The sequence below is a fragment of the Carlito syrichta genome, unplaced genomic scaffold (assembly GCF_000164805.1).
Source record: "Carlito syrichta isolate Samal-C Ts95f unplaced genomic scaffold, Tarsius_syrichta-2.0.1 Scaffold302608, whole genome shotgun sequence".
Taxonomy (NCBI): Eukaryota; Metazoa; Chordata; class Mammalia; order Primates; family Tarsiidae; genus Carlito; species Carlito syrichta.
The window spans coordinates 702,459-716,333 of NW_007246704.1; the positions used below are offsets into that span (position 1 = coordinate 702,459).

General features: G+C 55.1%; 1 protein-coding gene across 1 annotated transcript in view; it reads left to right on the plus strand.

The window, feature by feature from the left end:
* Window positions 1-12,914, plus strand: part of NKD1 (naked cuticle homolog 1) — an 81,126-nt gene extending 68,212 nt beyond the window's left edge. The window contains exons 6-11 of the mRNA XM_021711808.1: window positions 1,769-1,875; window positions 4,247-4,342; window positions 8,278-8,425; window positions 8,899-8,983; window positions 10,274-10,401; window positions 11,397-12,914. Coding sequence (XP_021567483.1) covers window positions 1,769-1,875; window positions 4,247-4,342; window positions 8,278-8,425; window positions 8,899-8,983; window positions 10,274-10,401; window positions 11,397-11,974 — 1,142 coding nt within the window. The 3' untranslated portion in view covers window positions 11,975-12,914. The remainder of the gene's footprint in view (window positions 1-1,768; window positions 1,876-4,246; window positions 4,343-8,277; window positions 8,426-8,898; window positions 8,984-10,273; window positions 10,402-11,396) is intronic.
* Window positions 12,915-13,875: the final 961 nt, after the last annotated feature.

A 13,875-nucleotide genomic window follows, 5' to 3' on the forward strand; every position in this document is an offset into this window, starting at 1 on the left:
GTACGCTCATAGTTCAAACCCACACAAGAGCCCTCTGGGGAAGAGGCTATTGGCATCCTTACTTCATAGTCAGGGAAGTCTAGAGAAACTATGAGACCCACCCCGGGCCACACAGTGGTGGAGGATCCGAGCCCAAGCCAAGGTGACGCTGACCTGACTGGCGTGCCCTCAGGTGGAGAGAGGCAGACTAAGAGAGTACCCAGCCTCCCACATCCAGCCAGGAGAGGCTTGGAGGGCAGCCTGGGAAGGGGTTGTGAGCGGGATTCAGGCCCTTAGGCCAAGTTCCAGCTCTTCCACTTATTAGCAAGGCACTTTTCCTCTCTGTGCCTCAGTTTTCCTGTCTTGAAAATGGAGCTGATAATATTACCTGCCTCGCTGGGCTGCAGTGAGGACTGAGTTGATGGCGGCACGGACTCAGTCAGGGCTGCCTCCTTTCATGCGTGGTGGCACCAAGTGGGGAGGGCACCAGGGGGTGTGTGCTAGCTGACTGTTGGGAGAGAGCAGGGCCCAGTCCTCATGCAGGAGGCCTTGCCATGCCTGGCCCAGGGCTGCTCTTGAGTCCTGTCTGCAAAGCTGGGGGCTGTGATAGGGATGGGGAGGGGAGAGATGAAAAGCCCCCACCTAGGTTCCTGGCCTGCCAGCCCCATTTCTCCAGGCTCCTGACTTCCCAAGGAAGTCCAGCCTTGTCTTCCTCTCTGGCTGGGGCATCTCAGCTGCCCACGTGGCCCTCAGTAGCCCTTAAGTAGGAGCTGGACTCAGGGTATTCACCTGTACAATGGACAGCTGAGTCCCTGCCCCAAAGCAGCCGAAGGGATCGAGTAAGAGAGGAGCTGTGAACGTGTTCTGGAACAGATGTCCCCGGCAGACCCAAGCCCTGTGGCAGGCAGAGACAAAACAGGCAGAAGGGACCAAAGGAGTCTCGTGGAATGCTCAAGATCCTATGGCACCTGTAGTCTGGACCCTAGTCTAGAAAAACGGTGCTGCCCTGAGCTGACCTCCTGGCACCTCTTGGAGGCATCCAGGGAAAACTGGTGTCAGGAGGTCATGGGATTTCACATCTGCCCTCGCACTGCCCCTTAGAGGCCACACAAAGCACTGTGACCTTTGGCACAAGGGGAAAAGGCTCCAGATACGCAGAGGCCAAATGCAAGGTGCAGTTGGGCTTATCCCTGAAGATGCCATCTGTGCATGCGGATGCATGCGCGCGTGTGCAGGGGTGTTTGTGCTGGTGTACACATGCCCGCCACCAGCCTGGATGAAATGTTTCCAGTACCCTCCTGCTTACTCACCAGCATGCTGCATGCTGGGCCCAGGTGGGTGGCACCTGCAAAAAGGCCAGACTGTCTGTGTGGAAGGCGGCAAGGCTGAGCAGAGAGTGACCATGGCCTGGGCCCTCACTTGGGGCTCTGAAAGTGCCTCTCTGCCCTCATGTCTGCCCTGTGGTCCAACACTGCTCTGAGTACCCACATGCCTCTCAGGGTGCTGAAGGCACAGGCTGACGGGGGTCCGAGAGGCCCACTTGGTGACCTGATATGGACGTACCTTGAAGAGACCTCACCTTGTGGGTAACTCACCTCAGGCAGCCCCATTTTAACAGTAGCCCAAGAGAAAAATGACGTGGACCCCAGCAAGTGGGCGGCAGGAACCGGCCAGTGCCCTGGCTAGGACGCCCTCCATGTTGGACTGCGCAGATGGTGGCAAAGTGGGAGTGGTGGCCCAGCAGCCACGTCTGGACTCCGTTCCTCACACCCTTTCTCTGCCTTTGCAGTGGCCCTGCCTCCCGAGAAGGCCGACGGACTGGGCAGCGGTGATGAGAAGAGGATGGAGAGAGCCAGCGAGGCGTGCCCGGCCTCCAAGAAGCAGCTGAAATTTGAAGTAAGTCTCCTTGCCTGCAGCTGGGCCTGGGGAGGCCTGCCAAGACAGCAGGGCCCCTCACCTCTTGCACGACAGGTGCCCCCTCCCCACCCCCCAGGAGATTTTTCCCAACACACATGGGCTGCCTCAGCTCAGGGAAGGGCCCCGGAGACTCCCTGCTGCCTGCCCCTCAGGGGACCCTCAGCCTCTCCACGTGGGGTGGAGAGGATCCAGCTGGGCTGCGCCCAGTAGCCCAAAGGAGGGGCATGAGAGTGGACGAGGGGAGACAGAACCCTGGCTCTGTGCTGCTGCTGTCGCTACCTCTCTGAACCTTGCTTTCCTCTTGAAACCTTCCCTTTCAGTTCTTAGGGCCGTTCTCTCAAGTGAGGAGGCAGGAAGCCTTGGGCAGGCCCTCGATGCTCTCTGGACCTCAGTTTCCCTGTGTAGTCAGCACAAGGGATATGCCCTCCCAGAGCTCACAGTCTGTCCCTCCTCTCCCCCACCCCCACCAGAACAGTGCTCTGAGCTCCCTCTGCACGCCAAGCTCAGGGCCAGGTGCTGAGCGTAAGCCCCAGGCCTGCCACGTGGAGCCCACTTCTCTTCCCTCCTCTTCCCTTTCCTCCTCCCCTCTGCTTTCTTTCCTGAGATCACCAGGGCACGGCTCTAGAGCCAGCAGGCCTGGGGTCAGATCCCAGCCACCCCACTTCGTATCTGTGTGACTTCAGGGCAAGTCCCTTCAAAGTCCTGGTGGCCTCATTTGCCTGTCCTGTGAGTTGGGGATAGCAGTGCCCGCTGTCATCCTGGGACGTTGTGGGCATCCTGAGCTCATGGCCCCAGGGTTGTAGGAAGGTGTTGGGGCAGAGTGAGCACTTGTCCTCTTTCCCACCAGTACTGATTGGGTACCGGCTGGTGGCCAGGGTACCCAGGGTGAACTGGGCGATGCTCCTGCCCTAGTGGAGCACACAGTGCAGTGAGGAGACAGATGAGTGACCCAGAGCCTATGATTGCCCAGGCGGTGATGTGATGCGACCTGAGTTAGGCTGCAGGGGTGTGGAGTGATAAGCACTTCGGCAATTCCAGACCCTGTGCGGTGCTGAGAGGAGGGAGCAGGCTGTGGGTGGAGGCTCTGAGTGTAGGAGCAGGGTGGAGAGGGATGCACAGGGAGGCCTTTGGGTAAGAGGGGCCTCAGGCAGAGGGAAGAGCGAAGGCCTGGAGGCTTGGAGTACCACTTGCTGTGTGGGGTAGCAAGCTGCACAGTGTGTCTTGTGCAGGACAGGGGGCCTGGTGGGAGACGGCACAGGAACAGGGGCAAGTCCCGTCGCCAAGGGCCTTGCACACAGGCACTGAGGGGAACAGGCAGTGTCTAGTTCAGAGTTTCAAAGTGCCAGCTTCTTCCCAACACCCAGCCCTGCTCCAAGCCCACCTGGGTCCCTGCTGTGGCTTCAGGGGGCAGAGCTGAGGGTAGGCTTAGCAGGAGGCAGGCCCAGATCCGCCATCTTGCTTCCCTGGAGGTCCACGTGGGTTTGCATCTCGAGAGGGGCTGGCTGTTCGGACTGAGCCACGGTTTGTGAGGACAACTTACCTGGGAAGTCCAGGTGCAGGAGGGAGGCCAAGGACACCCACATGAGATAGGGTGGGGCAAGTGGCCATCCCTACTCAACCCATGTTTCTGAAACTCAGACCAATGTGTGGGTGTGTGTGTAGAGGTGTGCATGTGTAGGTGTGTGTAGGGTTGTGTAGGAGTGTGTAGGTTGTACATGTGTGGGTTGTGCATGGATGGATGTGTGTAGGTTTGTCTATAGGGGTGTGTGGTAAGGGTGTGCTAGAGTGTGTGGGTAAATGTATAGGGGTGTGTATGTGTGTGTGTAAGGGTGTGTGCAGGGGTGTGTGTAAGGGCGTGTATAGGTATGTGTGTAGGAGAGTATACAGGCATATGTGTAGTGGTATGTAGGTATGGGTGTGTAGGTATATGTGTAGGGGTGTGTGTATAGGGGTGTGTATGTGTAGGGGTGTGTAAGAGCACATATGTGTAGTGTGTGTGCCATACTACATGTACCAGTGTCTCAGAGAGCAAGGCGGGCCCTTGGCAGGATCAAACAGGCATGTCACACTGAGGCAAGGCACACTTTGAACTCAGCATGGGCTGCCCAGGAACTGCTGGAGGGAAAGGCTTGGAGCTGCAGAAACCAGGGTGGGAATGCAGTGCCGGGCACACGCTGCCAGCGTCCGTGGATCAGGTACCATTCCCTCTGGGGGTTGAGCCAGTCCTCGTGTGGCCAGTCGGGGTGCCGCCTGCTTTGTGGCAGAAGAAGGAGAGTGGCTGAGGCAAGACGTGGGACAGAAAGATGTTGCAGCTGATGGATGACCAGCCCGCCTTTCCCTCTGTGTCCAGGAACTGCAGTGTGACGTGTCCGTGGAGGAGGATAGCCGGCAGGAGTGGACCTTCACCCTTTACGACTTTGACAACAATGGCAAGGTCACCCGAGAGGTGAGTGTGCTGCCTGGCCTTCCCCATAGGCACGCCTTGGGCTCAGGGCCCAGGCCCAGCACCCTGGCTGTTGCTCCCCATCCCCCTGCAGTCAGTCTTGCTCCTGAGAATGGCTGGAAGCAGTGCAGGGGTGGGGTTCAGGGCTGCAGGGTGCTGCTGGAGGTTGGAGGGGCATCCTAGAGCTGCAGGTGAGTGGGAAAAGGGGACAGAGAGCAAGGGTAGCTCTCCTCATTCGGCCTGGGCACTCTCTCCCAGGAAGGGGCAGGGGCAGGGGTGGAGCCCTAAGGCCTCTTTGGAGGAGGACGCCAGACTCCAGCAGAGTCCTGTCCTGCTTCCTCCTTGGGGCTGGGCACTGCAGGCCACCTCCCCCACTCGGCCATTCTGCAGGAGCTTGGGGGGCTACACAAAACTTCACTTTTAGGATCCAGGGATGAGCATCCCCAGCGCTCAAGACCCTACCAGCTGCCAGCTGTAGTCACGGCCCCCTCCAAGCCTGTTCTTCTGCATCTTCCCCCCTCTGCATGCCTGTCCCTCTCTCAGAGGCCTCCTCCCAGGCTCCCTCCTTCCTGCCTGTGTCTCTGCATACTGAGCACCAACTGTCTGCATCTGTTGGGTACTTGGTTCTGGGCATGAGGACATAGCAGGGAACAAAACTGGCACAATTCCTCGCCTCATGGCTCAGGAATTCTGATGCAGGACTTTTAAAAATTAAATTTCAATTTAAAAAATATTTTTTATAATTACTATTTCTTATTTAATTATAGGATAACTATAAGCAGTGATGTATTCGGTAAAGGAAATAAACAGAGTGGGTTGACAGAGATTGGCCAAAGCATCCAGGGAGGCCTCCTGGAAGAGCCCTGTAGTGTGCAGCGTGGAATTCACAGCTGGGGGAGAGTCCTAGGTGGGCAGTGGGCGAGACTCATGGTGATTAAGGAACTGAAGGAGGTGGCTGTGGTGGCTGCTTAACAGGAGAGATGGCTGTGGTCAGAGGGCCAGTCCTCTGGGGCCTGGAGGCCCTGGGAAGCAGCCTTCTGCCTCCCTGTTCCTTGTCCTTCCCGTCGTTCTCTGACACCTTCTCCCTCCCCAGGAAGCCCCTGTTTTCAGGCCTGGGACCTGCTGCCTGTCTGGGGTCCCTGCATCACGCAGAGGCCTGAGGTTAGCATGGCTGGCTCCATGTCCACCCCTTGTCCAGCATGTAGGGGCCTCAGGCTGTCTCATCTCCTCTTCCCAGGGTGGATGTTTCTTCTCTGTGGATAGTGCAGGGGAAGTTGGCCTTTATGCTTCCTGAGGACAGAGCTGGGTTAAAGCCTTCCTCTTCCTCAGGCTGTGGGTTAGGGGCTGTTTGAGCAGGTTGGAGGAGGAAGCTATGACTTTTAATCATTCAGGACTCTCTGACATCTAAGTAACAGAATACCATCTCAATTGCTGTACTAAAAGAAAAAAGGAATATATTGGCTCATGTAACCAGAATTTGGTATGAGGTTGCTGACTCAAGCACAGCTGGATCCAGAGGCTCCATGTCTTCAGGACTGGGTCATCTTCATGGCTCTGTTTTCTGTGCATTCCCTTATGATCAGGCAGGCTCTCCCCTTGGCAGCAGTGACATGATTGCTGACAGCTTTAACGTGTGCCCTTCTTAACTGCCTTCATAATGAGAGGAAGAGAGGGTTTCCGAGGTTTCCAGGTTTCCAGCCTGGCCAGAGAGTGTTCTCTGGATGGTGTCTTCCTCTGCCAGGGTAGCTGAGGGGTTGGCTTCAAATGGAGGGAGGGCCTGGTTCTCGTTTTCCTGCTCTATTCTTAGTCCCAGAGCCACTCCTCAAATCTGGCCGTAAATACTGCTCCCACCCATGCTCTCTGTGTGCCAGGGCCAGCGGCTCTCACTTCACTGCATCTGCAGCCCAGAGCCAGTGCCTGGGCTGACTTTTCAATCAGGAAAAAGGCACCTGCTCATCCTTCAGGTGTTCCTCCATGCAGGAAGCATTTATGGTGCCTATTCCCGCATGCCTGGCCCTGTGCCATCGGGGGGGGGGGGTTGATTTTCAAACTGGAACCACCAAAGCACACCTGTTACTAGAACCTGAGTCAACTGGGACCCTTGGGATGACACTCCTGAGCCCAGGCCTTCTAAGGTGTCAGGCGCTGGGGGGATGATGTTGGTGGGCCTCCATTGTCACATCTGTGTAATGACGCCTCCCTCACAGGCTTCCCAAGATGGTGAGAGACTGAGCAAACATGGCTGGGCAGAGAAGCTCAAGGGAGAACAGGGGCCTATACTGGCCGTGCTAGAAGAGCTGAGATTGCTGAGCAAGCCAGTGAATGAGCCACTTGAGTCTGGTCTCAAACTGGCAGCCCCCACAATTCCAATCTGGCCCCCAGGTGTTCATGTCTGGTCCTCCAGAGGGTTTGTTAAAAATTAAATTAGTAGCTGGGCTTGGTGGCTCAGCCTGTAATCCCAGTGCTTTGGGAGGCTGAGGTGAGTGGATTGCCTGAGCTGGCGGGTTTGAGACCAGCCTGGGCAGCGGGACCTCATCTCTACAATAAATCAAAAAATCAGCCGGGCGTAGTAGCGCGTGCCTGTAGTTCCAGCTACTCGGAAGACTGAGGTGGAAGGATTGCCGGAGCCCAGCAGGTCGAGGCTGCGGTGGCCGTGAGCGGCCACTGCACTCCAGTCTGGGTAACAGAGTGAGACTCCAACTCAAAATAAAATTAAAAAAATAAAAATAAATTAGTTTTCAATATCAAAGACTTTGAAGACTTAACAGAAGACTCTGGATTTCTGACCTCTCTGGAATGACCCTCAGTCTCCACTGTCAGAGGGCAATTCTGCTGAATTAAGTGGCTGCCTCCTCCTGGGCCAGGACCAGTGCCTCAGCTGGCCCCACCACTCCAGGTCACCCATCCACATGCTTGCCTGGCCATGGCACTAGGGTTGCCTCTGCCCCTCAGCCTAAAGGGCTTATGGGTAGGAGGGGCAGGGAAGGCTGACTCTGTGCTCATGAAGCATCACTGGCAGATAACTGGCCAGATGTCGGCCTGAGAGAGAGAGGAAATGTCTTCTCCAGAGGTGTCCAGTGTCATTTAAAGCAGGATGCTGCCCCTTAGATGAGTGACATCAGCTGACTCCCAGAAAAGGGAGGCCCAGTGAGGGGAGTCTGTGCCCTTCCACCCCAAATCAGAGGACTTTGAGACACCCCACAGAGCATGTTCTGGCTGAGGCTGTAACTGAGACCCAGAGAGATGAGATTTGGTTGAGTTCTCACAAAATCATGTATCTTTTAGGGTTTGTCTTAACTCAAGCTGCCTTAGCAAAATACCACAGACTGGGTTGGCTTAAGCAACAGAAATTTATTTTATCTCATTTCTGGAGGCTGGAAGTCCAAGGTTAAGGTACCTGTAGATTCATTGCCTGGTGAAGGCTCTCTTCCTGGCTTGCAGATGGCTTCCTTCTCACTGTGTCCTCACATGATGGAGAGAGACCTCTGGTGTCTCTTCCTCTTCTTCTAAGCTTTCTTGGGTGCTGGGATTGGCTCAGCCCTTGCAGGGCAGCCTGGAAGAAGAGAGGGGATGGAGAGCCTTGGGGTACTCCTCAGCCAGCGAGGGATGAGAGCCAGTTTTCAACTCCCCATAACTGGATTAGACCGTTCCTTGGAGGGTCCCAGGGCAGCTGAGCCCCACTTGTTCATGGTGCCCATGGCTGTACCTGCTCTTTCTGTTCTTTCTCATGAGTTTTTCCTCCTTCATTCTCCCTGCTCCCTCACTCCTGCTTCCTAGGATCTCCTCCTCGGGGAACCTCTGGCATCCATGTTTCTGCCTTAGGCTGGGCTTTGGGGGATCCATGGGGTCCAGCCCTGAAGCCGCTGCCATGCCCGCTGATTCCTGTTTTCAATGCCCTGCTGAGACCCCGCATGGGTTCCCACTTCCCTCCCACCCAGGACATCACCAGCCTGCTGCACACCATCTACGAGGTGGTGGACTCCTCCGTCAACCACTCCCCGACATCGAGCAAGACTCTGCGAGTGAAGCTCACTGTGGCCCCTGACGGCAGCCAGAGCAAGAGGAGTGTCCTCGTCAACCAGGCCGGTGAGGGCTGCGGGAGCGAGACTGTAAAGCAATGTATGTCCACCTCTCAGGAGGGACCAGGGCCTGCCTGGGGGGGACTGGAGGCTTTCTCAGGGAGCTGCTTTGTGGGTGGGTGGGGTTCGAGCGAGTCCTTGAAGGCGTGGGGTGGGAGTAGGGAAGGGGAGGGACAGGATTCTGGATGGGAGGCCCTGGATAGGCAGAGCCATGGTGTGGGCGTGTGACTGTAGTAAAGACTGTTATGGTGAGGGTATGGGGCAGGGCCTTGAGGCCAGCTAGGGAGTCCAGGGGAGGAGGGGAGTCGGGAGAGGAGTGAGCAGTTCAGGTAGCTGTGAGACCCATCTATTTAGTCTCGACTTGGGGAGCCCTCCCACAACTGTGTTACAAAGCTGCTGGGGCCAGGTAGCCACCAGGGCAGGTCCAGGAGCAAGGGCAGGGCTCACCAGGGTTTCTTGTGCTTCTTGGACCGGACTCAGACCTGCAGAGCACGAGGCCCCGAGCAGAGACCAAGCCTGCCGAGGAGCTGCGAAGCTGGGAGAAGAAGCAGCGAGCCCCCCTCAGGTATAGTGGGCATGGCACACACTAGCGTGTATTGAGCACCGGCTGTGTACCTGTGTCCATGGGATGTAGAGCAGGAGGCTCCAGTCCATGCTGTCTTCAGGGAACAATGGTCTCAGGTGCTCAGACTCATAAATCAAACTCTGACATTTAAAAAATGATCAAATACAGGTCCATGTCCCTTTATGCAAAACACTTTGGGCCAGGCATGATTTGGAATTCAGCATTTGTTGGGCTTTAGAAACATGCTCCTGGCGTGATTCTCATGTACTGCATGTGGGTCTGGGCAGCACCTCGGGATCTCACACCTTGCAATTTCTGTGGGGAGATGTATGGATATTCACACTAAGTGAGCTAAAGATGGGAAACATCTTCCTGTCACTTTAGGCAAGCTTGGTTGCCAAGTGGGTTATGAAAATTCTTTGTTCACAGGCTTTTGGATTTCAGAATTGTGGATAAGAGATTGTGAGGTCGCAATTACCTTTCACCTGTTATTTATTTATTTTTTTTTACCTGCAAGGGAGGAAAAGAGAGAGACTGTTGAAAGAAAAGCCTTGAGTACCTGGCAGTACTGTGAGGCTACATTAATCCATAGTGTGCACATGGTGAGAAAGTGACTGCCGTTGGATTAGTACCAGCATAGGGAAGAGAGAACGCAGTCCAAGCAGGGGCACAAGCCCAAGGGCGCTGAGAACTGGAGGCATCCAGGCTGGTTGGAGACTGGGGCATGGGGGAGGAAGGTGGGGAGGAAGATGGGCTGGAGGCAGGCAGATCACAGAGGTCCCTGAAGGTCCTGCAGGGTAGAAGGCGGGAGGTCTTGGAGAGTGCCGCTCTCCCTCATCCCTCCATCCATACCCACACATGCACATACACATTTGGGCTTTGGGGCAGGTCAATGCCAATGCCAAGGGTCTGGGGGGCTTCTGCTGCCCATGCCCGCTGGGGATCCAGCCCAGGGCTTAGACTGCCTGCCTGCAGTGGGCACACATGGCTTGAATCCTGGCTTTGGAGGGTCCTTAGATTTTGACCAATGATCCCTTGCATTTTCCTTGGGCCTATTCAGGGCAAAGTTGCTCCGAAGCCAGGCCGTGGTCTCTACCTCCATCTGAAGAGGAGAACATGGAGGCCCAGATTGCAGAGATGACTGTTCCTCCCCACCCTCTTATCCCTTTGCAAGGCCAAGAAGGAAATTAATAAAGGGCCAGAATTTGTCCTGGTGTCTTCCCAGGAGCCTGTGGGGCTGCCCCAACTGGTGGCCCGGTCCAACTCACCCTCTTGCCTTCCCCACTGTAGGTTCCAGGGTGACAGCCGCCTGGAGCAGTCTGGCTGCTACCACCACTGCGTAGATGAGAACATCGAGAGGAGAAACCACTATTTAGATCTCGCCGGGATAGAAAACTACACATCCCAGTTTGGGCCTGGTAAGGGACTCAAGCACCCTGCGTGGGGCTGGGGGAGGAGGGCACAGGGCATGGCTGAATGGGGCAGGCCATGCAGATTGTGTTGGGGCAAGAAGTCGCTGTCATTGAACAGGTCAAAGGCGCTTTCTGGAGAAAGTAACGTTAAAAACATTTTCAAGATTTAAGTAACAATGTACATGTATGAAACTGAACAAAATCGGGTCGTACCTGAGGGCTTAGAATATAACGAAGCCCTGTGGCTATTCCTTTCAGTGAGGACTTGGCTTCACCAAGTGAATCTGTGATATGTGCTGACCTCTTGCTTAATTTCATTCCCCCACTCCCTCCTGATGTGTTAATTCCTCTATGAGTTCCCTCGATAAGTTTTCAGTAATACGCTTAGAATTCTTTCATGCCCTTATGACCACAGTTTTCAGAGTCTCTGTTGCCATCTCTTTTTCAGGAGAGTTTATTGGGTTTTTTTTGGTTTTTTGGTTTTTTGAGTTGGAGTCTCACTCTGTCGCCCAGACTGGAGTGCGGTGGCCGCGTCCGTCCACCACAGCCTCAACCCGCTAGGCTCCCGCGATCCTTCTGCCTCAGCCTTCCAAGTAGCCGGAACTACAGGCGTGCGCTACCACGCCCGGCTGATTTTTTGATTTATTGTAGAGATGAGGTCTCACTGCCCAGGTGGGTCTCAAACCTGTGGGCTCAGGCAATCCACTCACCTCAGCCTCCCAAAGGTGCAGGATTACAGGCTGAGCCACCAAGCCCAGCTGAATTTATTGTTTTTGAAGACCTGCCAAAGAACAGGTTCTTCCCACTTAGCAGATGGGAAAGTTGGTTTCAGGGAGTTCCTCCAAGACAGGGAGGGCCAGTCGGGTGGGGGGTGGCTGTGAGTCAGAGTAGCTGGCATTTGTCAGTCTTGGAGAACTGGGGACTGGGGCAATTTCTGGGGTATTGTACAAGCCCCAGCACATAGTAGGTGCTCATTAAATGTCTGTTGAATTGGTTCCTAGGCTCCCCTTCTGTGGCCCAGAAGTCAGAACTGCCCCCCCGCACCTCCAACCCCACTCGATCTCGCTCCCATGAGCCGGAAGCCAACCACGTCCCACACCGAAAGCCCCCAGGCGCGGACCTGGGCTCCTTCCACTTCCTTGACACCCCAATCGCCAAGGTCTCGGAGCTCCAGCAACGGCTCCGGGGCACCCAGGACAGGAGCAAGCACTTTGTGAGGTCCCCCAAGGCCCAGGGCAAGAGTGTGGGTGTGGGCCACATGGCCAGAGGGGCAAGAAGCAAGCCCTCCCTGGGACCCACCATGCCCGCGGTGTCTCCCTCTGCTCACCTGGCCACCAGCCCGGCCCTCCTCCCCACCCTGGCACCCCTTGGGCACAAGAAGCACAAGCACCGAGCCAAGGAGAGCCAGCAGGGCTGCCGGGGCCTGCAGGCACCGCTGGCCTCGGGTGGCACCGTCCTAGGGCGGGAGCTACCTGCCGTGGTGGTATACGAGAGCCAGGCCGGGCAGGCGGTCCAGAGACACGAGCACCACCACCACCATGAACATCACCACCATTACCACCACTTTTACCAGACATAGAGCCCCTTCCCAGAGCCCCCACCCCACCATATGAAGGACCCCCTTCCCAACGCCCCCAAGGCATTATTATTCTATTAATTATTGTTATTATGATGATTGTTATTAATAATTATTGTTACTCCACTAATATTTAGCTAGCCTTCATGTAGAAGATATATGGAAACACAGAACTAAACTTTTATTTATATGTTGTGGGACTGCATAACTTACCCAGGAAATGACTCTGGCTTGGAAGTGGCCTGTAGACGGCAGAGGCTCCCTTGGGGCTGGGAGCTGCGGTGTCCATGCGGTTTGGCCCACACCCCTCCCAGAGCTGGGGAGCCCTTGGCCCAAACTCTGCCCCACTCCAGTCCTTTCCAGAATACCCTTACCTAGCCTGGCTTCCAGAGACCCTCAAAATCTTCGAGAAGATAAACAGCTGCTACCTCTTACCTCTGATTTTATTTTGCCCTTAACTGATTGTAATGTGCTACAAGGGATTTCAGCGGACTGCAGACATGCGACCTCCTTGCTGTTGTGTTTTACGTCCCACCCTACAACCTTAGCTGTCCTTTCTGGAGTTCTCTCTCACACCTTTCCAATGGGATCACACCCTTGCCCCAAACCAGTGCTATCTTTTCTGCCATGCACAACATGAAAATACACTTTTCCTTCTCTCTTCTTTAGAAAAATACACACACATATACTTAAGGACTGTCCCTGAAACCAGCCTTCTCATTTTGGAAACCGCTAGAAAGGGAGCCAACCACATAAATAAGCATGGTTTTCCAAGATGGGCCGATTGAGTGCTGTTGGTTGTAATGGAGGATGTGGCAGATATCTCCATACCTACGCACCTACATACCTACATGGTTCTCCAACAGAGCTTTGTGTATCTATAGATAGATGCCATCTGCCCATTTCTATGTATCTCTTGATAAATACACTCTCAGGTATCTTTTCTGGTGTGTAGAAGTCGGTGGTTTGCTTCTCTGGATGCTTCCTGAGCCCAGCTGTGACCCTGTGTGTGCCATATTGGGGCTGGAGGTCCCCCAGAGGCTCTTATCAGAGGTCCTTTGTGGAGACTTGGGGTCTGACAGATTTTGGAGAGAACTGCTGGGGTATAGAGGCTTGAAGGAAGCAGGGACAGTGACCAGAGTTGGGACTCCCAAGCAGTGTCCTCTGCAGAGGATTTTGTCTGGCTAGAACCTGGGGACACTTGAAAAAGAACCACTATCAGCTATTCAGGGTCCCCATGAAAAGCAGATCACACACTCAAATTGGTGATGCGAGGAGATTTCAATAAGGGAGTATTTACAAAGTGTGGGTGAACCCTCCCATGAGGGTGTAGAACCCCAGGGCTAGCACTGTGGGGGGCCACTCCCATCCCCAGCCTGAGGGTGAGGGAGGGAGTCGTTTTCAGCAGACAGAGAGGGATGGGAAGGATGCAGGCAGCCATGGGGACCCTCCAGGGAAGTTAACATCCTGACCCCTCTCTCGTGCCCCCTCAGAATCCTGAGGCACCAGAGGTCTGAACTGCAGGGAGCCTGTTGATGTGGGTCCCATGGGCATCCGCCCAAGGCACAGAGAGAGCTGGAGGGACTTAAGGGCACAGCGGCAACAACTGCCTGTCTCTCTGCTGCTTTGCCTCCCAGCTGGGGACCTCTTATCCAGAACCTGGAGTTTGGGCTTATTGTAGTTAGTGAGGAGTTATTTTTCAAGGCAATGGGCTCAGTTGATGTCACCATATTATTAACTTTACTCATTATTGGTGTGCCTGGGATGGGGTTAATCTGCTAATCCTTTGGACAGCCCTGTGAGGCAAGCCATGGAAGCTGGACACTGAGACTCAAAGAGGTTGAGCAACTCCTTCGAAACCGCATTGCGAGGGAGAGTGGAATCCCAGTCTTCACACGGTCCCT